Genomic DNA, 25,902 nt, shown 5'->3' with positions numbered 1-25,902 from the left:
GCCCGCAACTGATACTGCACGTAACAACCTTCCCGACTGGTTGTGGGGGCTGTGGAAACCTAAGATGGCCTGACTCACTAATTGAGAATACCCAATTTGAAGGCGAATGCAACAAGAAATTTCACTGGAAGAAAAAAGCAGGGATGAGAATGGAAAATGTTTGCCAGGGAACCTTCCTCCAGGCCAAAAAAAAGGGGCAGGGGAAAAAAACCCTAGTATTTGTGGTATTTGTTAAAGCACTTTCTTTGTAGCCAGGGGTGTGCTAAACACTGGGGTAGCTATAAGATAATCATGACACAATTCCTGTCCCTCACAAGGTTTACATTCTATGGGGGTGGGAGAACAGGTATTGAATCCCCATTTACAGATGAGGAAACTGATGCCCACAGCAGGCAAATGGCAAGGCTGAAATTAGAACTCAGGTCCTCTGCCTTCCCGGCTTGTGCTGTTTTCATTAGACCCTCATTGAGGGTGGGGAATGTGTCTACCAACTTTGTTGTACTATACTCTCCCAAGTGCTTAGTACAATGTTCTGCACAAAGGGCTGAATAATGACCATTGATTGGTTGATCATGCTTCTTAATTAGTAAAGGCACTAGTCAAAATATTTTTTGCTCTATCAATGTTATTATGAAGGACCTACTGTGCATAGAACACAGGGCCTGAGATCACACAGATAATGAGATTTGGGCCCTTACAACGTAATAGGGGAGAAAGACAAAAATAATTTGCAGAGAGAGGGAGTAGGAGAAAGAATGAGGACACCACAGATAGTAGCACAAGTTTGTCATAATGGAATACATCAATTAACCATTTAATATATGATTAATTACATTTATATTACCTAAATTATATAATACTAATGATAATAATGATGGTATTTGTTAAGCGCTTACTATGTGCCAAGCACTGTTCTAAGCACTGGGGGAGATACAAGGTAATCAGGTTGCCCCACGTGGGGCTCACAGTCTTAATCCCCATGTTATAGATGAGGTAAATGAGGCACAGAGAAGTTAAGTGACTTGCCCAAAAATCACACAGCTGATAAGTGGTGGAGCAGGGATTAGAGCCCACAGCCTGACTCCCAAGCCCGTGCTCTTTCCACTGAGCCACGCTGCGTCTCTACATATGTATGTATGTGCATCTGTATGTGTGTGTGTGTGTGTGTGTGTGTGTGTGTGTGTGTGTGTGAGAGAGAGAAGGTTGTTTGTTAAGCACTTACTATGGGTCAACTACTGTTTTAAGTCCCCTCTCAAGGTGGCACCTGGAGAGTTTCCAGTCCTCTACCAGTATCGATTACTGGAGGAAGAGTCAAGCAGAGGCCTGTCCATTCCTAGCTTGGCCAGTGGCTAGCGAGTGGAAGGCCATCTGCTACAAGTCAAAACTCACCTGAGCTGGGCAGCAGCGGCACGTGAGAGAGTTGAAGGCGGAAAGTCAAGTTGACTGCGTGGAAGGGGGCAATGGTAAACCACTCCCGGATTTTTACCAAGAAAACTCGACGGATCAGAACAATTGCAGATGGAGAGCAGGGCGTTCTGGGAGAGATGTGCCCATGGCGTCGATATGGGTCGGAGATGACTCGACAGCATAAGACGAGACTGTTCTAAGTACTGGGGTAGACACAAGTTAATCAGGTCAACCACAGACCCCATCCCACATGGGGCTCACAATCTAAGTAAGAAACAGAACAGGTATTGAATCCCCATTTTATAATTGAGGAGACTGACGACAAGAGAAGTAACTTGCCCAAGGTCATACAGCAGGTAAGAGACAGAGCCGGGATTAGAACCCAGGCGCTCCGTTCACCAGACCTTTCCACTAGGCCACATTTCTTCCAAATACAAATACATTCATTTGTGGAAGCCAACTTATTTTAAGTGAGTCAGAGGCCAATGACGGTGTTTTGAGTCTTTGAGCTCACTGCAAAACTTTGCATAGGATTGTCTTCCTTTCCGATGGTCCTTGCTGGGAAATATGAACACTTTAGGGATGTTTCCTCCTTTAAATGACTCTGTGTGTGGAGAAATATGTGTGGGTCAGGATTAGTTGAAAATGGTGCTTTGGTAGCTCGTTTATACCCAGGCCCGGAGAAATCACACCGATATCAAGTGGTCCTCCCTATTTTCTAAAGCCAGCTTCCTCAGCTCACTTGGAGCTGTCAGAGCCACAAGAAGCCAATCCCTCTCCATATAATAAATGCCTCCCATTTGAATAGCATCCTGTGGCCCCTAGGAATTCTAATGCATTTTTCAAACTATCATGCATCACTGGCAGGGGCTTCCAATTGGAAGTGACCATTATAAATGGGCTAAATGTTTAGTCCGGGAAAGTGACTAAAACTCACTTAAGCCATCTTCAACTCTTCATTTACATCCCAAACTTCTCAAGGGCTAAGAGGCAGACTCCAAGGGATTCTCTGCATTCCTCCCGGGGTAGAAACAGTGGGATGTGTTAAGTGCTTACTACGTGCCATGCACTGTTCTAAGCACTGGAGAGGATACAAGATAAGCAGATCCCACATGGGGTTCACAGCCAAAGTAGGAGGGAGAACAGGAAGAGAACCCCATTTTGCAGATGAGGGAACTAAGCCCTGGGATAGATACGAAGTAATAATAAAAATAATGGTATTTGTTAAGAGCTTACTATGTGCCAGGCACTGTATTAAGCGCTGGGGTGGATACAAGCAAATCGGGTTGGACACAGTCCCTGTCCCGCGTGGGGCTCACAGTCTTCATCCCCATATTACAGATGAGGTAACTGAGGACCAGAGAAGTAAAGTGACTAGCCCAAGGTCACACAGCAAACAAGTGGCAGAGCTGGGATTAGAACCTATGACCTTCTGACTCCCAGGCCCGTGATCTATCAACTATGCCATGCTGCTTCCCAATAATAATGGTATTAAGTGCTTACTATGTGCAAAGCACTGTTATAAGCACTGGGGTAGATACAAAGTAATCAGGATGTCCCACGTGGGGCTTTGCCACTTGTCAGCTGTGTGATTTTGGGCAAGTCACAACTTCTCTGTCCCTCAGTTACCTGATCTGTAAAATGGGAAATATGACTGTGAACCCTATATGGGGCAGGGACCGTGTATCTACCTTGTATCTATCTATATCTACCCCAGCGCTGAGTATAACGCCTGGCACACAGTAAGCACTTAAAAAATACCATTTCAAAATAAAAATTCTCTCAGTCTGGATTTATCTTCTGTCTGCCCATTTTAACGACTTCAGATTTTGCAAAACCTCCAACTCCCTCATGTGTTTAGAGCAAAACAAGAGGCTTCAAGCCATACGTTATATAAAATGTCACCTCTGCAGGCTCCCCGGCCATGAGAACTCCAGTCAGCACACTACCAAGCTGTCAGGTAGAACTTAAATTTTGCCGCATTTTTTATCATCTCAGCTGTGGGGTGTGAATGTTCTGAGAAGAGCACTTGGGGAAGGAAAGTTCACATGATTATTTCATTTTATATGCCGGATTTTCTTTCCCTAAATTCCTGCTGTGCTACTTCTCTGCCAAGTCATTCACCTGCTCGGCATCTATTAAGCAAATTGACACCTACTTCAGGTGCTCAATCCCCCAGAGATGGATCCCTCCACTTACCGCTTGGTGCCATTAGGGCAAGAGGCACGTGTAGACAATGATGTTGAACGTGACATTTTGCAGACAAGCGCTTCTCTGCTGACGCCCTTGCCTCCCCTACCTTTTCCTGAGCCCCTCAGGCAGCTCTGTTCCAAGAGCTCTACCTCCACCCCACTAATGGATAGCTTCTGTCCCTCCGCAATCTTTGAGAAAGGCAGTGGTGTGGCCATCTTGGAGAGAAGCAGGGCAGCTTCCATATTTGAGATGGGCAGTTGCCCCACCATCTTTGAGAAGGTCAGTGGTGCTGCCCTTCTTGAAAGAAGCCATACGGCCTCTGTATTTAGCTACGGCAGGGCAGCTGCCATTTAGGGGAGTTCCTTCATGGCTTGGCCAATGGCCGGGGCACTGAAGCAATGGCTTCCGTTGATTACAGAGGAGCCGCATGGCCCAGCAGAAAAGGCAAGGGCCTTGAAGTCAGAGTACCTGGCTGCTAATCCCGGCTCTGCCACTTCCTTTCTGTGTGACCTTGGGCAAATCATTTCACTTCTCTGTGCCTCAGTTTCCTCAACTGGAAAAAGGAGGATTCAGTGTCTGTTCTCCCTCCTTCTTAGACTGTGAGCCCCATGTGAGACACAGACTGTCCGTGAATATCTCCCCTGGGGTTTAGAACCGTGCTTGATTCATAGTGATTCATTATTTCTATTAGTATCTCCCCCTCTAGGCTGTAAGCTCACTGTGGGAAGGGAATGTGTTCGTTTATTGTACTGCTCTCTCTCCAGCACACAGTAGTGCTCAAAATATACAACAGACAATAAGTGCTTAACAAAAACCATCATTAATTCCAGTCAGAAGTGGCCCTGAATGCCCTTTTCTAAACATTTTAAGATGACAGAAACTACAGAAGATAAAAGGGGGAAGATCATAAGCTCATGTCCCTTTAACACCCTTTCAACCTCTGTCCCTGAAAGCAATATCATATTTGCCAGACCTCTTGTTTCAGGTGGTTTCAGGTCTCTGCCCTTTCTAGAATCACACATCTGTGGCAAGCTGAGAGCACCACCCAGTGGGAAAGAACATTTTGAAATGCAAACCTTATCTGAGATTCCAGATTCCCACCGTCACTGTGGAAAGGAGCAAACAATGGGATCCTGCATTCTACCGGGTTTGGATGCACGGGAAAAATGAAACCCACAGCATTTGCGTGAACCAGAGAAAGATTCAAAATGAACTAGGTTTATATCCTTTACCATCTGAGTACCTTCTTCTGCTTCCTGCAGAAGCAGCGTGGTTTAGTGGAAAAAGCCCGGGCGTGGGAGTCAGAGGACGTGGGTTCTAATCCCGGCTCCGCCACTTGTCTGCTGTGTGACCTTGGGCAGACCACTTCACTTCTCTGGGCCTCAGTTCCTTCATCTGCAAAATGGGGATTAAGGCTGTGAGCCTCATGTGGGACAACCTGATTACCTTGTATCTACCCCAGTATTTGAACAGTGCTTGGCACATAGTAAGCACTTAATACCATAATTGTTATTATTATTATTATTATCATTCAGAAGGCAGATACTTGGCCAGGAGTTACTATTGCCGGACTTTCCAGTGGGGTGAAGACTGTCCTATTGTGTTTGCAAACAATTATTTGTACTGGTTGAGAGCTTACTATGTGCCAGGCATTGTAATAAGCCCTGGGGTAGATACTAGCAAATAGGGTTGGATAACGTTCCTGTCTCCCATGGGGCTCACAGTCTTAATATCCATGTAACAGTTGAGGTAACTGAGGCACAGAGAAGTCAATCAATAGTATTTACTGATCTGTTATTATGTGCAGAGCACTGTACTAAGCACTTGGGAGAGTAAACCTCCCAGAATTAGCAGACATGTTCTATGCCCACAACGAGCTCACAGTCCAGATTACACAGGAGATGGGTGGTGGAGCCAGAATTAGAACCCAGGCCCTTCTGACTCCCAGACTCCGGGCCTCTCCACTCTACCACACTGCTTCTAGTGGTTCATAAACCATGTCACTCCATTTCACAGTTACCGCCCTCTCCGAAAGAATGGGTATCCTCACATCAGAGAGCTGCATAGCTACTAGAGGAGCAGCCTGCTGTAGTGTGGATAGAGCACAGGCTTGGGAGTCTGAAGGAGCTGGGTTCTAATCTCTGCCCCGTCACTTGTCTGCTGTGTGACCTCACTTCACTTCTTGGTGCCTCAATTACCTCATCTGTAAAATGGGGATCGAGACTGTGAGCCCCACATGGGACCAACCCGATTTGCTTATATCCACCCCAGCGCTTACTACAGTGCCTGGAACATAGTAAACACTTAACAAATACCATAATTATATGGCCCCTGTCTCCTTGCACTCACAATCCAGCTAAAGCAGCATGGTGTAGTGGAGAGAGCATGGGCCTGGGAGTCTGAAGGTCATGGGTTCTAATTCCGGCTCTGCCACTTGTCTGCTGTGTGATCTTTGTCAAGTCACTTCGCTTTTCTGTGCCTCAGTTACCTCAGCTCTAAAATGGGGATTAAGACTGTGAGCCCCATGTGGGACAGGGACCGTGTCCAACCTGATTTGCCTGTATCCATTCCAGCATTTAGTACAGTGCCTGGCACATAGTATGCGCTTAACAAATACCATTATTTTTATTATTACTTCATATCTATCCCAGGGCTTAGTCCAGTGCTTGGCACATAGTAGGTGCTTAACAAATAATATTATCCTCATTATCATCAGTTGTTGAGTTTTTAGGAAATGATGACAACTTTCAAAATGTCACTATGGAGAACTACTTAGGCAAACCTTGAATAAAGTGTCTAACGTATCTTCCCATCATTCATTCAATCGTATTTATTGAGCCCTTACTGTGTGCTGAGCACTGTCATACTTTCACCCTTCAAAAATATAATAAGAACCACAAGACAGGGTGCTGTGGCAGAAAAATCCATTTCAAAATTTCACACACCACAAAAACAGATTTTGTGCAGCTGGTAAAGATAGCACTGACAAGTGAAAGCGAGTACATATGAGAAGCGGATAGAGCATGGACCTGAGAGTCAGAAGGTGATGGGTTCTAATCCCTCCTTGGCCACTTGTCTGTTGTGTAACTCTGGGCAAATCACTTCACTTCTCTGTGCCTCAGTGACTTCATCTAGAAAATGGGGATTGAGACCGTGAGCCCCATGGGGACAAAACACAGTAAGCGCCCAATAAATACAATTGATTGAATGAATGAATGAACCCGATTTGCTTGTGTCCATCCCAGCGCTTAGTACAGTGCCTGGCCCAGAGTAAGTGCTTAACAGATACCCTAATTATTATTATTATTATTATTATAGATGGGTCTTTCATTCTGTACCCACTTTACAAAGCGAGGTCTCCCTTTCCTGCCTATTCCATTGTTATAACTCAATACCCAGAGGGAACTTGGCTGGTGAGGATGAGAAAGTGTGAGTGGTGCTAAGCGAGATGTCACCACCAGCTTGCTAAACAGGTACCAAAATAATAATAATTATTATTATTATTGTTAATTATTAAAGGTCTGTACATTGCAGGGTAAACTTCCTTCTCTGCCTCCCCCTATAGGCGACTGGTAGCATTGCATGCAAGCTTGAAAACCGCAGATCTTTGAACTTGCCAAGTGGCATTTTGCCTCCCCGTCTTTCCCTTGCCCCAACCACTGTATCTCAAATCAGCATATGGGGTTTGCTATCAAACAATAGCAAACACCACTGGCCCCCCAATGCACAAGAGCCCAGCTTGCTCCATTACTAAATCCTGTCGCTTTGACCTTCACATCGCTAACATAATAATAATAATGGTATTTGCTAAGCACTATGTGCCAAACACTGTTCCGAGCACTGAACACTGTTCTAAGCGCTAAGCACTGTACTCTCCATCCAAACTACTATGACATTAATCCAAGTATTTACCCACGCAGCCTTGATTACTGCATCAGCCTCCTTGCTGGCCTCCCAGCCTCCTGTCTCTCCCCACTCGAGTCCATACTTCACTCTGCTGCCCGGATGTTTTTCTACAAAAACATTCAGGACATGTTTCCGCACTCCTCAAGAACCTCCAGTGGTTGCCCATCCACCTCCGCAACAACAGAAACTCCTCACCTTTGGCTTTAAAGCACTAAATTACCTTTCCCCCACCTACCTCACCGCACTACTCTCCTACTACAACCCAGGCTGCCAACTTCACTCCTTCAATGCTAACCTTCTCACTGTGCCTCGATCTCTTTTATCATAACTCCATTCTAAGGCCTACATCCATTCACTCAATTCAATCGTATTTATTAAGCACTTACTGTGTGCAGAGCACTGTACCAAATGCTTGGGCAAGAACAATATAACAATAAACAGTGCCAATCCCTGCTGACAATGAGCTCAGTCTAATTCCTCCCTCCTCATAAACGAGGGACAATGACTCTCCCTCCCTTCAAAGCCTTATTGAAGGCACCTCTCCAAGAGGCCTTCCCTGATAAAACCCTTTTTGCCTCTTCTCCCACTCCTTTCTGAGTCACCCCAACTTGCTCCCTTCTTTCATCATCCTCTCCTCCAAGCTCCACAACACTTACGTCCATATTAGTCACTTATTTCTTTTAATGTCTGTCTCCCCCATTCTAGACTGTGAGCTTGTTGTGGGCAGGGAATGGGTCTCTTTATTGTTGTACTGTAGTCTCCCAAATGTTTAGTTCAGTGCTCGGCAACAGTGAGTACTCCATAAATATGATCGACTGACCGACTGCACTTGTTACTTTAGGTGATGGCCTAGCTCAGCTTTGGGGCGCAGAGAGGCTCCACTGCGGCGTTCCGCTGCTACCATGATTGTCCGACGGGTACAGGGCAGCCTCCGCCCTTTCCCTCGTGGAGCCAAATGGGGAACGGCTAAGGGAACCGGGGCCAAATCCACCCAAAGTGTTCGCCTGCCCTGGGCCCAGGCCAACTGCCACTGGAATTCGGCCCACACGCTTCACTGCTCTAAAGCTAATCCTTGCCTCTCTCCGACGACCCCTCGATCACACCTCTCTTCTGCCCAGAACGCTCTCCCCCTGCCCATCTTTCTAAGCCGAATTCAATTTACATCTCCTCTGGGAGGCCTTCCCTGATTAACTCCTCATCTTCCCATCCTATTTCCCTTTGTACTGCACCGCCTCAACACTCGAGTCCTCCTGCCCTAAGCACTAGATATTCATCCCATTCCTTCCTCCACGACTTTTTTTATGCATCTTTAAACTCCTTTTTGATCCGTATCTGTATGTGGGTGTCTATCTCCCCAGCTAGATTTTAAGCTCCTTGAGGTCAGGGGTCATCTGTACTACCTCTATAGTTTTGGCCTCTCTCAAACACTTAATACAGTGCCCTGCACGCAGTAAGCACTCAAACAACGAACGGATTTGTGATCTGTGAATTTAAGGAAGACAACCATGAACAGGGCCTTGGAGAAGCTAAGGCACCATCTTATAACAACCCAGAGCTAGAGTAAATAATTTATAATGGAAGAAAATAACCCACCTGCTGTGGATGAGTCCAAGCTTGGAGATCTAGCCAGATTCTAAGGGGATACATGGTGTGTTGGGATTTTGGCTATGAAGACTTTGAAAGAGACCATAAACTTGCTATGGGCAGGGAATATGTCTACCAACTCTGTTGGACTTTACTCTTCCAAGTGTATAGTACAGTGCTTTGCATACAAGAAGTGCTCAATAAATGTCACTAATTGAGGAGAAGCAACTCCATACATTCAAGGTATCATCAACATTTCTCTTGGGATTAACTGTGCCAGGAGCAAACGGAAAATTGACTACTAAATTCACAAAAAAAACCCGGCTAAATTGTAAACTCCTTGAAGGTGGGGATTGCACCTACTTTGAAATATTTTCCCAAGCGCTCTGCACCCAGTAAATGCTCTATAAAGACCACTGAGTAATTGATTGACAAATGCCATTACCAGTTCCTTTGCTTCTAAGAAAAACAGATTATCCAGCTTACATCTGGTAACACTGTGAGAAAGAAATGTAACAGTTGGCAAAATAATTTTATACTTAACTGAGGGACTTGAAGATTTAAAATAATCTGGTGGAGGCCATCTGTCTAACAGTTGCTTACAACAAAGTTGGAAAGAAGTATATAAATAACATAGGCATATTTCTTGGCTTGCCTCTGTCCGTTCTGATAAATATTTGTTTCAGATGAGCTCAAACATCTAAAAAGATGTCTGGGGCTTTATTTAGGAAAGCATATGATAGCTTATTCTTAGACTTCACATATTCGTATTTCCCTCAATATTTTAGTTTCAACATGATTTCTCATGTTTTTTCATAAGTCCTTTCTTCTGATGTTGCTGGTATTATCATAACAGTTCTTGCAGGGACAAGAAGCACTTATGTATATATCTGTAATTTTATTTATTTGAATTGATGTCTGCCTCTCCCCTCTAGGCTGTGAGATCTTTGTGGGGCAGGGAATATCACTGTTTATCGTTGTTCTGTAATTTCCCAAACGCTTAGTACAGAGCTCTGCGCACAGTAAGCGCTTAATAAAAACGTTTGAAGGATAATGAAACTAATTTCTTATACAATTAGAAAATAACTACATTCATATCACCTCAGAAGCAGCGATTTCAAAATAACAATTATCTCACATTGAACACTTGCAAAGTTACCTCATTCACCAAAGAAAATGAGTCTGATCTATTCAAATATTTAACATACTTACATTGATATTTCCAACTTGAATGCTTTCATTGGAATATAGCTTCAATTGAGGAGCATATATGGTGTGAAGATCAGGCTACCTATCAACGAGAAAGATAGCAAAACTAACAGCAGACTATGATTTAGTATTAGAAGAAACAAAGAAGCAGTGTGCCTAGTGGATAGAGCATGGGCCTGAGAGTCAAAAGCACTTGTTCTAATCCCAACTCCGCCACTTCTCTGATGTGTGACCTTGGGCATATCCCTTCGCCTCTCGGTGCCTCAGTTACCTCATCTGTAAAATGGGGATTAAGATGGTGAGCTCCAAGCAGGGCAGGGACTGTGTCCAACCTGATTAGTTTTGTACCTATCCTCATGTTTAATACAGTGCCTGGCACATAGTAAGCACTTAAATACCATTAAAAAACAAAACAGAAAAGGACAGCAGAAACACTGTAAGCGGTTTCATTGACATCAAGAGTTAACTGGTATTCTACTTGAAATGATTCTCATCCCTCTTCACTGGGCGTGATATAGAAGAAATGGAGAAAGATCTTCAAGCAACTGTTACATGTTCAGTGAAACAGAGTCCTGGCAAGGTAGGGAGGGCAAGGTCAAAATAGCTCAGTGAAACCCTGGGAGCATCCCCAAGGGTCAGTGTCCATGTGAGCCTCTCTGGACTGAGTTGGGAACTAGAATGCTCCATCTCAAGACTTCATACCAGGGAATTCCCTTTCTCAGAGCCAGTCTAAGCCCGGGAGATGTCAAGAGGACACGATAATATGAAAGACAATGAGAGACAGAGTTGGACGGAGAGTTAGAGGAGAGAGAGAAAGGCCAGCGAAATGACTTTGGGAATTCTGACGAGTTTCACCGTGAGATCCTCAAAGATGGAGAGACGTGATCGATGGGGGATTCCGTCTTATGGGGTAATCACACAAGTTGCCCTTTAGTGCTTGGAGCTATTCCACTTTATCTTCACTCGGTGACAGAATTCCTGTAGCTTGGGCTTTCAGACCATCACGCCATGTCTAAAGCAGCTAAACTTCCAGCCCATCCAACCTCTTGAAAACATTTCCTCCCTCCTCCCTCACCATGCAGCCGCCATTTGGATATCCTGTCGTTGGCTATCCTTGCATTCCTCCCCAACAGAAGTCTGATGCAGTGAGTATCAGTGCTGATCATCCTTGTGGTCGGAGGACCTCGTAGTTCTGTGATCTTGCTTTATTGTATGAGCTCGTATGTATTGTATGAAGTTCCCCTATGTACTTCATACTTGTATGTATGAAGTATGCTTGTATGTATTGTATGAAGTTGAACCATAAGTGGCATTGCTGGGAAGTGCTTAGTACCATGCCCTGAACACCAAGTGCTCAATAAATACGACTGACTGACTGGCTCTACAAGCCCAATGTGGTGTGGCTGTGTAGAGTGTGGGTTGTGGGGGAGTGTATGCTTTACCTAGAGTGAAAGAGTCATCACAATTTATCTCTTCTGGATCTAGACCTCCTCATAGTCTCTCCCAAACCCCGTCCTCCATTTAAGTCACCCATCATAGTAGACCCTACCCTGTCTCTTATGGAACACAGAGTTGGGTATGTAGTCCCGTATTACAAAAGAGCTAAATGGCATTTCCTTACAGTAACAGAGGTAGTCGAAGTATTAAAGCGTATGTGGGAGCACGGTCCTGGGAGTCAGAAGGACCTGGGTTCTAATCCACACTCCGACTGTCTGCTGTGCGACCTTGGCAAGTCACTTCACTGCTCTGAGCCTCAGTTTCCTCATCTGTACAATGGCGACTAAAACCGTGAGACCTATGTGGGACAGCACCTGTTTCCGACCTGATTACCTTGTAACTACCCCAGCACTTAGAACACTGCTTGGCACATAGTATGCACTTAACAAATGCCAAAGTTATTATCAGAGGTTCTCTAATGCTACGGTGAAAGCTAAAAGATAACCCTCCTCTTCCCTCCTAAGCCAACAACTGTGGGCTTCTGGTGACCAGCGGATGAAAAAGCACCAAACTCCTTCCCATCCCTGGAATTCTTTAAGTGTAGTTCGTTCTCTGGGGTCTGCCCTAGCTTCCTCAAACTAAACCTGAAGGACCGTATTTGGATTCTCCACACCTCATTTAAAACCGCAGAACCGAGACCCTGGAAAAAAAAGCATTTGTTTATTTCAAAGTACAACACAAACGTGTTTTAATACGAAATACACAAAGGATCTTGTGGTCAAGACTTGGTTATGTATTTCCAATAACTTTAAAATGAATTCAGGTTTACAAATGCCACTGACCTCAAGTACAAACAGCTCAGAGTATTACTTCGCCTTGACAACAGAATATTTTTACGGTCGTCTGATTTTGTTCTTAAAGTTTGCCTCACATTTGTGTCACCTGCTCCGAAACAAAGACAGCCTTGCTTTAAAAAAATACTCTCAGCACAAAAGTGCTCATATATTTCTTTAAATTAGATTTTGGTGCATAATACTGGGAAAGAAATGATTTCTTAAAAACCAAACCTGGTAATTGAATAAAACGGCGTTACGCCGGGACATCCGATCTCCAACGAATTTCTTTAGTCGGGAAGGCCGAATTTGCGTGCGAACAGCCAGAGGGAATGGAAGACAAGGGCCAAAGGTAAGGGAACCAAGAGACTGCTGGAACTAATGACTGCTGGCAGCCCAAGCCCCCAAGTCGGCCGCTGAGAAGGGGGACAGCTGCCAGCCTTGAGTGCTCCTGACTCGGTGAGAGGATAGTTTTGGGTGGAATAGCGGGGGAGAGGGTGGGAGGGTGGGGTGGGAGACCTGACGAAGTTTGGGGGGCGGGGGCGTCGGGTTTTTTATTTCTCCGGAGTGTAGGGCGGGTTGGACCAGGGATCAGAGCTCCGTCGGGCAATGGGGCCCCACACCTGCCACGGGTTGTAGGCCTGGCCCAGGCCGTCTGCTGGGTCGGCGCCCACTGGGGTGGGCGGCGCTGGCGCCTGGCTCTCACTGCCCATGAGGGGGATGCCCGCCAGCGCATTGGACGGAGTGGCGAAAGGAAGGGAACTCGACCAGATGGAACTGCCGAACGGAGTGGTGGCGGCCCAGAGTCCATTGGGGCTGCCCAGGAGCAACTGCGGGAGACAGACAACGTTACAGCCAGTCGGGCCGTGGGAACTGGAAACGGGACCGCAGATGCTACTCGGATCCTGGCTGGCTGAGGGGAAGGGAACCCCGCTAAGACAACTAAGTGGGTACGAAGGGAAGAACAATTACCAGGCTAGATGTACGTGGCCTACTGGATAGAGCCCGAGCCTGGGAGTCGGAAGGAGCTGGGTTCTGATCCCGGCTACACCATTTGTCTCCTGTGGGATCTTGGGGAAGTCGCTTCACTTCTCTGGGCCTCAGTTACCTCAGCTCTAAAATGGGGATTAATACAGTGAGCCCTATGTGGGACAGGGACTGTGTCCAACCCAATTACCTTATATCTACTACTGCTCCTAATACAGAGCCTAGCACATAGTAAGCCCTTATTACCACTCATTATTATTATTATTATTATTATTATTAATATTAATAATAATAATAATAATAATAATCTCTCATCTCCCCATCCTATTTGTCCTGCCTACTGTATCCACTGGGCACCTCAATCCTTACCCTACCCACACAGCTCTTACGTACATATCCCCTGGAAGTACATCCCGGGCAGGGAACGGATCCCAAATTCTGTCATACTATACTCCCCCAAGTGCTTAGAACAGTGCTCTGCACACAGTAAGCACTCCGTAAATACCACTGACTGATTCTGTGGCTTCCCTTTCCTGCCATTTTTTCTAATGTCTGTCTCTCCCCCAGTACGGTAAGGTCCTTGAGCACAGGGATGCCTACGTACTCTAATGAATTCTCTCAAGTGGTCCGTACAATGCTCTGCACACGGGAAGCACTTGATAAATACCACTGATGATTGATTACTCCAGGAGTTCTGAGATGGCATCCTCACAGTCAATAGTATTTACTGGGTTCAGAACACTGTACTAAGCACTTGGGAGAGTCCAACATAACAGTAAACAGACACATTCACTGCCCACACCAAATTTACAGTCTGGAGGGGAACATGCAGGTTTTCTGCTGTCCATCCTGAAGCTCCCGACTCATGCCGGTGATTTCAACTACTGAGATGGGAGTCACCGAGTTATTTACTGGAGGAGAGCAACGTCATCCCTCGGATCTTAGCTGGAATCGCGCTTCGAGGTGAGACCGTTTCAGAAGACTGAGAGGTGCCACAAAGCAAGCGCAGAAAAGCTCCTCCGGAGAGGAAGAGCAGAATCGAAAGAAACCCAGTTTGCTGCAAAAGGGCCGAACTGTCCCCCAATCCCTCTAGGCTGTGAGCTTGTTGTGGGCAGGGAATACGTCTGTTTGTTGTTATACTGTACTCTCCCAAGTGCTTAGTACAACACTCTGCACACTAAGTGCTCAATACATAGAACTGATTGACTGAACCCTGCAGCTACTTTAGTGTGCTCTGCACACAGTAAGCGCTCGATAATTACCACTGATGACGATGATCTTGCCTGGCTGATGAGGGCAGATTTAAGAGCTGATGTTTAACCCACTGTTCCCAAAGCTGGAAAACCCGTGATCTCCTGCCTAAGGTTTTTAAGCCTGCGATGGGCAGCCAGATCTTTCCCCTGAAGACTGTTCTTCTACCCTCCCCAAGTCTCATGAGAATACCCATTCATGAGCCACCCTCTTTGGCAACCCCGACTACGCTTTCTGGGTTATTATCAGGTTGGCATCTCACCCACTGCGCTCTGGCATAAGACCTGCCAGCCTTCACTGTGGGGGGCGTTGGCATTTAATTGGCTGCTTACAACACAGCCCGCATTTCAGCCAAATGGGGACCTTCGGCCCTGTTGGAAAACCAGAGTTTCCAGGTTGCCGCAGCGCGGTCTAGTGGAAAGAGCATGCGCCTGGGAGTCCAGAGGACCTGAGTTCTAAATCTGATTCTGCCAAGTGTTGCCCAATGACCTTGGGCAAGTCACTTCACTTCTCTGGGCCTCAGTTTCCTCAAATGTAAAATGGGGATGATAATAATAATGACGGTATTTGTTAAGCGCTTACTATGTGCCAGGCACTGTACTAAGCCCTGGGGTAGATACAAGCAAATCAGGCTGGATAGGGTTCCTGTCCCACGTGGGGTGCACAGTCTCAATCCCAACTTTACAGATACTTAACTGAGGCCCAGAGAAGTGAAGTGACTTGTCCAAGGTCACACAGCAGACAAGTGGCAGAGCCGGAATTAGAACCCATGACTTTCTGACTCCCAGGCCCGGGCTCTAGCCACTACGCCATGCTGCTTTCCAGCATGGTATCCAGCGGGGATACCCATTCTCCCTCCTAGACTGTGACCCCCGCAATTAGAACAGTGTTTGACTTATTGTAAGCGCTTAACAAACACTGCCAGTGAATGAATGAATGAATAAATAAATCAATCACTTACCGATGTTGGGTGGGCTGGGGCACCTGAGCTTGTAGGCCAAGAAGGGGCCGGATCTGTGGCGGTTGGCGACCACAGGTAGGACGACGAACCAGCGCCAGAATCGCTCCAGCTTCTCAGGGGGTCCTGGCCATAGGCGGATCGGGACAGTCCCAGCTTGCTAAACACCTCTGGAAAAGGACCGAGCAACACAGTCAAGTTTTGGTTTCTCCGGGGAAAGGACAGAAGTATCTGAGGAGACGGCCAAGAAGGGGCCAGCCATGGGACGCTCGAAGTTACCAACACCCCCCTGAGCCACTGAAGGCTACGTCCCTGCCAGAGAGATTCACGCTGAGCTCCATCGCAAGCCTCTTCGTTGCGGGGGTATGCAGTTTGGGATAAAGAGGGACACTAACCAAGACCCAAGGCTGGGACTTTTCCATCTTCCTTGACCCCAGCACCCCCAAACCCAAGTTGACAGGCCCTTTTCCTTGGACCGTGAGCCCCCGTGAGGGAAAGGGACTGTGTCTGATTCCCACCCCTGTATTCTCTCCTGGTCAGCTTTGTACAACGCTCTGCACACAGTAAGCACTGCATAGTAGCACTATTACTATTTTCCAAGAGGCACTCGGTTCCAGGTTCCCCCCATTCCATCCAGCATTTTCAAGGATGAGGCTTTTTGTCGGAGAGGTGACCCAGACTCTCTTCCACACTGCCTGCGAGGAAAGAGTTCCTTCTGATGCGAAGAGGGTCTGCCCCATCCTGGGCCTGTCAGTGGGGGTCACCCTTCACAAGCCCTTAATTCGGCTTAGATCTTATGTTTTATGAGAAGGTTTTATGAGAAGCATTATGGGCTAGTGGTTAGAGCATGGGCCTGGGAGTCAGGTCACGGGTTCTAATCCTGACTCCGCCACCCTTCTGCTGTGTGCCCTTGGACGAGTCACTTAACTTCTCTGGGTCTCCATTACGTCATCTGTAAAATGACTGAGACTTTGAGCCCCACGTGGGACAGAGACTGCGTCCAACCTTATTTGCTTGTATCCACCCCAGTGCTTAGTACAGTGCCTGGCATATAGTAAGCGCATAACAAATACCACTATTATTATTATTATTATTAAACAGGGAGGAGTAGGCAATGCCTAAAGTGGTAAGAAAAATAACCTCAGTTCGTTTAATTATGTGCAGTAAAATCCTCCCACTGTCAAGATTTAATGTCAATTCATTCATTCAATACCACCACATTTACTGAGCACTTGCTGTGTGCACAGCACACTTCTAAGAGCTTGGAAGAGTACGATACAACCATAAACAGTTCCATTCCCTGCCACAGCAAGCTTACAGTCTAGAATACAGCCTACCAGTTGCTGGCAGTTTGAGGCTTTTCTGAGCAAATGGCTACTAGGTAAGAGTTATTGTTCAAGCACACTGCTTTCAGGAGTGAAAACCACCCGTGATTCTCTGAGCTTTCTGGTTCCAGCAAGAGAGACAGCCCTTTCACTGACCCTTACTCTGCACGAGGTGCGGCTGGATGAGGTGCATTGGGGAGATCCGGGAATCCTGCCTCTTAAAAACTGTCAATCCAGAAGGAAAGAAAGAGTTGCCCTCAACGGTGCTAGCTTTTGAGGCCTGTTTCCCGGTTCTGCTAGAGAGTAAGGAGCTCATACATTGGATCCTTAGTCTGGACATAGCGACTCTAAGCTCGTTTGTGGGCAGGGAGCGTATGTGCTCACTCGGCTGTACTGTAGTGTCCCACTTAGCTCAGTGCTCTGCACATAGTAAATGCTCCATAAATACCTATGTTTCCCTTCTCCCCAGTAGCAGTGCTTTCTCAAACGAGTCAACCTGGAAACTGTCTCCCTCGAACCTAGATGCTTACCCGCTTTCCTGCCCGTTCCATGAGGCAACCCCATCGCCTTCCTGCTTCCAAACCCACTACCCCGTCCACCCGGATAAACGACGGCTGTATTAGCGGACACTCACCACCTGTCAGATTAAAGGAATTCCCAAAAGCGGAGAATGAGTTGAGAGGTGCAAAATCAGGGTTGTTTGCGGTGTTGCTGGGATTCCACAGGCCAGGGCTAAATGGGACAGAAGGATGTTGAACCGTTAGTGACGCTTTGTTCAGTTAAGCCCACTGACAAATCCAGGACTCATGAACAGCCCTACAACTAGCTGGTTTCTCAAGTACCCCACAGAGAAGGGAGCAGGAAGGAGAGAGAGAGAGACTAAGAAAGTGGCGTCAAAACACCACAACGGGCAGCTTGGCTAGCAAAAATGATTGAAGCAGAGCAAATGAAAAACATTTTAATTCTCAGGCCTTTCTGCCTACGGATTTCTAGAAATGCTCTGATTCTCAGGTCTTCTGGGCCAAGGGTGCAGTGAGGAAGGTTCAAGGAATGGCAAAGCCCCATTCCCATGATTCCACAATCTTCCTAAGCCACAGGCTCCTCCTCTCCTCAGTACCGTCACTTTGTCCTCCTCCCTGTCCTAGGGGAGGGCAAAGCCCTTACCATCTGGCGAGTGGGAGAGAAGCTGAGGCCCCATTGCCACCCAATGCCCAATTGCTGCTGGAATCCAGGGCAGGGGCAGAAGTGGGCAATGGGGGAGGAGGAGGAAAAACAGATTCAAGCCCCTGGCACCTTGACTGGCACATAGAAGTCCTCATTATTCCAGAAAGGCGGGTCAATGATTGAAGAACATGAAAGGAACAAGATTCTGGACTACTACTGAAAGGTAGCAAGTGTACCTGTCTGAGCAGTCGGGGTCAACGGGTGGGTGGGAAATGTTGACGTTGCCAGAAAGAACGTTTTTATTTGGAGAAATTTTTGTTAGTCCACTGCCACCTGCGATAAAGACAAACCGAGTGAGTCGCTTTACAGCTCTGAAGGGACCAAAGCAAAGTCACAGCCACCCGGCCTAAACCACAATTCCACATCTGACTGCTTACCTGGGCTCCTGTCGTAGCCTGCGGCGACAGCAGCGAACGTCGGATTGCCATTTCTGCCGGGGAGAGAGGCTGCCTTCGCCAACCTGTGCTTGCTACTAGTAGGTGGTTTACTTTTAGGTTCGCTTGAAAACAAAAGGAACACAAGTTCAATCTCGGTTTAGTGACACTATTGTCCCAGGAGGCAACATATATTTCAGAAAGGATCTGGTCACCCAGATAAGCAGCAGAGCAGAAAGGTCACACACAAAAAAGCCGGTTGCAGTGAGACAGGTCTGAAGCCAGGCCTCGGGGTCACTGACTGATGTGGGTGGGAGCAGGCTGACCGTGTTCATCTTGGGACTTTGGGACTTCATTTTGCCATGACTGAGATGGTTTCTGAAATTGGGGCTGGTTAGAAATGCGGGGGAGAGGCCAGCCCTGCCCACTTTCCCATTAGTAAGATAGCCACTGGGCACTGAGGAGGTAATGAACAGGTGACCCTCTGGTGTCAGCTGCAGGACGAGACTTGGGCAGTCAAGTACCCAGGGGGCTTGGAATGATAGGTTTGCAAGGGGGTTTTGGGGAGGGGGCATGGTGGGAATGGCGGGGGGGGGAGGGAGGGAGAGAGAGAGACAGAGAGAGAGAATGTGTGTGTGTATTTGGGGAGGTGGGCTCAGACACAGTAACTGTGGAAAATTCTTGCTTGCAGATCATAGCCTAGTGGAAAAAGCACCGGCCTGCGAGTCAGAGGACCTGACTTCTAATCCTTACTCTGCCACTTGTCTGCTTGCTGTGTGACCTCGGGCAAGTCACCTCACTTCTAAGTACCCCAGCTGCTTCACCTGTAAAATGGAGATTGCACACCTGAGCTCCCTCCTACTTGGACTGTGAGCTCCATGTGGGAAAGGGACTGTGTCCCACCTGACTGACTTGGATCTACCCCAGGGCTTAGAACCGTGTCTGTCACAAAGTGAGCATTTAAATACCATAAAAATCCACCTCTTTCGGTAATAATTTGAGGTTTTGAAATCAATGCACTTCATGTCCATTAAATCATTTTGGAAAACCAATAAGGCCTGAAAACTCCATTTACTAGTCTTGGTTAGTTCCCTGAAAATAGCATTAGGTGAAAGAATGGTACATGAGTATAGTTTTCCATAGGGTATTACGTGTTCCCAAGAGCCAGAAAGAGTGGCCAAAACAATGGCAGTATTCTGATCCAGTGGGGGATGGCTGGATTGAACAGGAGAGTGTCAGGGAGGTCACTGACTGATTCACCCAGCCTGACACTGTAACTAACCGAAGATTGGCTACGTGACAACCACCCATATGGATAGGGTGGACTATTTCCCTCTTTCCCCCGAAAAATAAACAAACAAATATAAACCCTAAAATGCTCTGGATACTTCCCTACCTTTCTCCCTGGTGACCTTATGGTCTGTGAACTGATCCAAACCTTTTCTGAGTCGACATGCATTTTCTGTTTGCCCAGCTCCCCAAGGGAATGGCTTCTACAAACTGAGCCTCAACTGCCGCCCGGGGGAACTCTGGTGCAGAATGCGGTGTAAAACTACCCCAGCCCTCCTTGTGATTCTGGAAAACAAATCTGATCCTGAGAAGCAGCGTGGCATAATGGATACAGCACAGGCCCGGGAGTCAGAAGGACCTGGGTTCTAATCCTGGCTCTGCCATTTGTCTGCTGTGTGGTCTCGGGCAAGTCACTTCACTTCCCTGGGCCTCAGTTTCCTCATCTGTAAAATGGGGGTGAAGACCGTAAGTCCCGTGTGGGTCGGGGACTGTGTCCAATTGGATTATCTTGTATCTATCCCAGTGCTTAGTACAGTGCCTGGAACATGATAAGTGCCTGGAACATGACAAATGCCACAATAACAATAATAATGTGCTAGTTTATCACCGGTAGTGCACAAGGCGTATTTTTCACATTGTTCTGCTGTGTGACCTTGGGCAAGTCACTTAACTTCTAAGTGCCTCAGTTGCTTCATCTATAAAATGGGGATTACATACCCGCTCCTTCGTATATCAAAGGCCGAGAAAACTGGCCTCAATACTTCAGTTGTCCCCTAAGTAAAATCACCTGTACGTCTAGGAGGTGTATTTCCAAACAGCCTTCCAATTATCCCAATGGCAGATGGGTCTCTGAGTGTGTCATCAGGCAGGAGAAGTTCCAACTTACTTGCCAGAGCTGCTGTTGACGATATTGCTGTAAGTCCCCCGCAGTCCGAAGGGGTAAGGCGCAGGGGGTGGAGATGGAGAGGCAGTGGTTGGTGAGGTTTGTTGTTGTTTCAAGAAGAGGTCTGCGTTGTGGGTTTGCAGAGACAGTTTGTAAAGGCTATCGGTAGCTAGGAGATCCAAAGAGGCCAGGTTCATTCAGAGGTTCGGCACCAGATTCGACAGGCAGGTATTTGCTTGGGAGGTCCCGGGTACGCGTACCCAAAGCTTGGTTTCTTGGGCACGACCAAGGGGTGTTTGTAATGCACTTCGCTGCTGTGGCTTTTTAAAGCACCGGGGAAACCGCCCGCCGCGCCCCGGTTACACAGAGGGGGTTACTGACCAAGGCGCGGGCTAAGCTGTCTCTCTTGGCTGAAGGAAACGAGAAAGCCGACTGGGTGGGATAGCTCTAGGCAATAAATCCATTGGTCTTTCTGCTGCTGCAAAATCATCACTCCTTTCCCCAAACCCGTGGGGAGGAGTTTGACCTACCTGTCTTCAACCTCAATGCCCCCAGCCCCTGCCACCATGCCCTCCCCTTCCCCTATTCTCCTCCATTTTCCCTTTATCGTAAAACAGAAGACAGGCAGCAGCGTGGCCTAGTAGAAAGAGCACGGGCCTGGGAGTCGGAGGACCTGGATTCTAATCTCAGCTCTGCCACCAATCGGCTGTTTGACCTTAGGCAAGTCATGAAACTCCTCTGTGCCTCAGTCTCAGTTCCCTCATCTGTAAATGGGGATTAAGATGGTGACATGGACAGGGACTGCGTCCAACTTGATTGCCTCACAACACTTAGGACAGTGCCTGGCTTAACAAATACAATTTTTAAAAAAATAGACTAAATTAAATTTAAGAAACTTTCACAAAACCCGGTCTCATCCTGTCATTACAAACTGTTTCTCATCTTGAATTACATTCCAATAGCAGAGGACCACAGATACATTACTTTAGACTGAAATTATTTCAGAATAGAGTTCTGGACCACAGGTCAATGAGATCTGTAGACAGTGGGCCACTTTTTGATTCACTCCTGTATATGCTAACACCAGGGAGGGCAATGAAGGAAAAGTCTGAACCTTATTTTGGGCGGAGGGGATTAAAATGCCACGGAAGTCCCCGATACCTCTGGAAAAATGACCTACAGAAGTCTGGGTACTCACAGCTGCCGGCATTAGGAATTGGCACCGAATCCCACTCTGGTGGGGGCGAGTCCTTCTCTCCTTCTGAGCTGCTGGTATTGCCGAGTTCCTGAGCAGAACTACTCGGAAGAAATTTTGGAAGTGCTGGCGGCCTGCTGTCCACTGATGATTTATTTTGACCTGCACAAAAGTCAAGTGACCATTAGCCCACTGAGGTATAGCTCTCTGAAACACACACACACACACACACACAAACATATATATCTCCACCTTCCCGGGTCCAAACCTGCAGCCTCCCCGTTCCAAATGTTTCCAATATTCCCCTGTAACAGACAGACATCCACGGTTCTGAAGGACCAAGAGAGACGATACCTCGGGCTTTCTGGGGATTCCGGGATTTCGATCCGCTCGACAATACGTGCTGAAGTGGAATCTTGGCTGAGAAATTTTTGCGTGGTTTGCTTTCCAATGGAGGGGTATAAGGGAGTTCCAGAGAACTGAAACGGAAGCAAGCAAAACGGATTCAGGCTGGCGTGACAGAAGTTTTATTTGACTTGAAACAGCCCACCTCCAGATGGTACACATGTTTCTGTTTAAACACCAGTCTGGAAGGCAGTCTGTCTACTGGAATACCCGGAACTTTCTTTTCTAATGGAATGCCAACACCACAAAGACCAATCAAGTATTCTCACTCTGTTACAGATTGTGCTACATCAAGGTTTAAATCTCCCTACCACGCTGCATGAGATTTAGTCTATTTAGTCACTTGACTTAAACCCCAAAAGAGACAAAAAGAGGACCGGCGGACTTCTAAAAAACTTGAAGGGACAGAGCTCTTGTAATAGTCAAGAGCCCAGGGGAATGGAATGGAAAGGGAAATAAGGGGTGGAAACAAACTGCCACAGCACTCAGCTCTCACAGCCAAACTCCTGGCTTTATATTCTGGCTAAATGATCTGACTTTCAAGTTGAGGAAAATCCCTGATCTTTCGAGGACTCCACCACTATTTCTGACTCGACAGAGAAGAGGCAGTTTAAAGAGTTTGGTGGGATTTGATTATGTTATACTCTGGGGCACAAGAGCTTCAAAGAAAATGAGCACATTCTCTTTGAGCCTGCACTTTTATGAGTAAAAACTTCCTTCCTGTAACTGCCTGCTGCACAAAAAACAAGTGAAGAGCTTTGTGGATGACTACACGTGGAACTTTTAAATTGGAAAATATTTCCAGGGTACAGAGGTCTTTGCTCTAATTTCTTAAATTTTTCCATTCTCCATTTCCACCTTCTGGCCCCTACCCACAACAAGATTGCCCTTTGCAGGTGGCTCAAGAAGTGGGGAAACTAGACCTGGGATTGAGAGAACCAGTGAGACCTAATGGAAAAAGTAGAGGCCGAGGAGTCAGGAGGCATGGGTTCTAATCCCAGGTTGCTGCTTGGCCTGCTGTGTGACCTTGGACAAGTTACCTAACTTCTGTGCCTAAGCTTCCTTATTTCTAAGATGAGGATTAAACCCCCATATGCTCTCCCTGTTTAGGCTGTGAGCCCCCTGTGGGGCTGCATCTGACTTGATTATCTACTATCTATCCCAGTGCTTAGTACATAGCCAGTGCTTAACAAATATGACTATTATTATTATTCACTCCAGAGTCTGTTCAACTTCTTCAGTATATCCCAAGTTCACCCCGGAAGACAGATGTCACAGGAAATTTTCCCAAAACAGAGTGCAGAGCACTAGGCCACGGGACCAGAAATTTCACCCTGCCTTCTGTTGCACTTTCCTGGCCTGTCTGGGGTGCTGAGCCAGGAATGATCGATGGCTCCTGCCTACCAAGTGCTGAACTTCTACTCTGCTCTCTCCTCTGTAGGAAAAGGTCGCTCTCGATGCTCACCTGGACTTTATGTCGTTGGGGGTTTCTTTCTTGACGTTGGCAACGAGCTTTTTGCTTTTCTGCTTTACTTGAAACGTTTCGCCTTCAAGTTTTTCCGGCATGGCTTGCTTTCCCTTCTGCTTCTCAGCATCCTGCAAGACAGTTTGTGGAGAATGACCTGACGAGGGTCCATTAAAACTGGCAGTTCAGGTGTTCTTTACTGCAGCCAGGGGAGAGGACACTGACCGATCAGAAAAGGTCAGCATACTTAGCGGCGGGTGGCCACCTACACTAGGACTGCGACTACTCTCTTTCCCAACTGCCTTTTCTCTCGCTCTGAGAGCCACAAAGGAAGGCTAATGGCCACTCATGGGGAGGAAATGTAGGGCAGGGACCATGTCAAGGAAGCCTGAGGTGGGAGGACGATTGCCAACAGCTTCTCTTCCCTTTGTAATAAAAATAATGGTATTTTTTAAGTGCTTACTATGTGCCGGGCACTGCACTAAGCGCTGGGGTGGATGCAAGCAAATTGGGTTGGACACAGTCCCTGTCCCACAAGGGCCTCACAGTCTCAATCCCCATTTTACAGATGAGGTAACTGAAGCCCAAAGAAATGAACTGATTTGTTCAAGGTCACACAGCAGACAAGTGGCAGAGCATTCGTCCAAGGTCACACAGCAGACAAGTGGCAGAGCCGGGATTAGAAGCCAAGACCTTCTGACTCCCAGGCGGCATTTCAAGCTAAAAGTCCATGACTGAACGTCTCATTTTCTCTCCCAAATCCTCTCCACTACCTAATTTTCCTCTCACAATTGGCAACAACAACACCCTTTCGTGTCTCTAAAGTCTACGGTCCTGGTTTTCTTGGATCCCTTCCCTCAGATTCGGTTTGTCACCAAGTTATTTTGATTCTTCCTCCACAAACTTTCCAAGATCCAGTCCTTCCTCTCCAACCAAATGGCCAGCATGCTGGGGCCAGATCAGCCTCTCACTGGTTTCCCTTGCCACACTATACTTCGTTCTGTTGCCCGGACCATTCTTCTACGATGATGCTCTTCCCCCACTCCTCAAAACCCTCAGGTGGTTACCCATTCCTTTTCAGGTCAGGGAAAACTTCTAACGACTCGCTTTAAAACACCCAATCGGCTCTTTCCCTTCTACATATACCCTCTTCTCCCCTACCCGTACCTCAGCTCGAGCTTTTTGCTTCTCTCAAGCCAAGCTTACTCACCTACTCTCTTCATCTCTCCCACAGTTGGCCTCTGCTCACACCTTGCTCCCTTCCTGAAATGCCCTCCCACTTCAAATTTGACAGATCACAGCCCTTCCCCTATTCAAAGTCCTTCTGAAATTACATCTCCTCTAGGAGACCTTCCACAAATGGCTTCTAATCTTCCCAAACTGCCTCTCCAGCATTTCAGGACTTACCACAGAAATTGGGTGCTTAACTTTATATTCTATTACTTAAGCATCAACTCAGGCAAATAACCCTTTTCCCTCCTATCTGAAAGTTCCATGATTATCGCAGATAAGGGAACTTCCTTGAGGATCGGGACCATGCCTAAAATATCCGATGTGCTCTCCCAAGTGCTTAGTAGACTCCTTTGCACACTGCAGGTACTCAAATACTACTGGTTGATCAATTGTTGGCCATATTTCTCTTGCTACAAGTCTTGCAACTTGGAATCTAATTTAGGGCATTCATATCAATTCATTCCGGAAGGGAATTAAAGGCCACAAAAGGTCAGTTTAATGTTTTCTAGCGGGGGGAAGAAAAAAAATGGACAAGAACAGAAGTCTAATTGCAGCACGTTCTCATTTCTTCTCATCCTCCTGACTTTTATAAACAGAAATATATATTTTGGAGGGCCGGGATGGATTCTCAAAGCACTTTATACACACACCCAACATATCTCTGCCTTATTTTAGGGATAAGAGAGGCAACTCTGGTCTCCAGTGACCAGTGGACAGGAGCCAAGCTGGACTACTATTTTGTT

General features: G+C 46.9%; 1 protein-coding gene across 1 annotated transcript in view; it reads right to left on the bottom strand.

Annotated features, from left to right (window-relative positions):
• Positions 1-12,435: 12,435 nt before the first annotated feature.
• TMEM131 (transmembrane protein 131) overlaps positions 12,436-25,902 on the bottom strand; it is a 105,011-nt gene continuing 91,544 nt past the window's right edge. Inside the window, exons 34-42 of the mRNA XM_038760122.1 lie at positions 23,927-24,057; positions 22,411-22,535; positions 22,060-22,218; positions 20,865-21,030; positions 18,692-18,813; positions 18,491-18,587; positions 17,725-17,822; positions 15,769-15,935; positions 12,436-13,399 (exon numbers count right to left, since the gene is read on the bottom strand). Coding sequence (XP_038616050.1) covers positions 13,124-13,399; positions 15,769-15,935; positions 17,725-17,822; positions 18,491-18,587; positions 18,692-18,813; positions 20,865-21,030; positions 22,060-22,218; positions 22,411-22,535; positions 23,927-24,057 — 1,341 coding nt within the window. The 3' untranslated portion in view covers positions 12,436-13,123. The remainder of the gene's footprint in view (positions 13,400-15,768; positions 15,936-17,724; positions 17,823-18,490; positions 18,588-18,691; positions 18,814-20,864; positions 21,031-22,059; positions 22,219-22,410; positions 22,536-23,926; positions 24,058-25,902) is intronic.

Source organism: Tachyglossus aculeatus, chromosome 18 (genome assembly GCF_015852505.1).
Source record: "Tachyglossus aculeatus isolate mTacAcu1 chromosome 18, mTacAcu1.pri, whole genome shotgun sequence".
NCBI lineage: Eukaryota > Metazoa > Chordata > Mammalia > Monotremata > Tachyglossidae > Tachyglossus > Tachyglossus aculeatus.
Note: the sequence above shows the minus strand (reverse complement) of the source record. Positions and strands in the feature narration are given on the sequence as shown.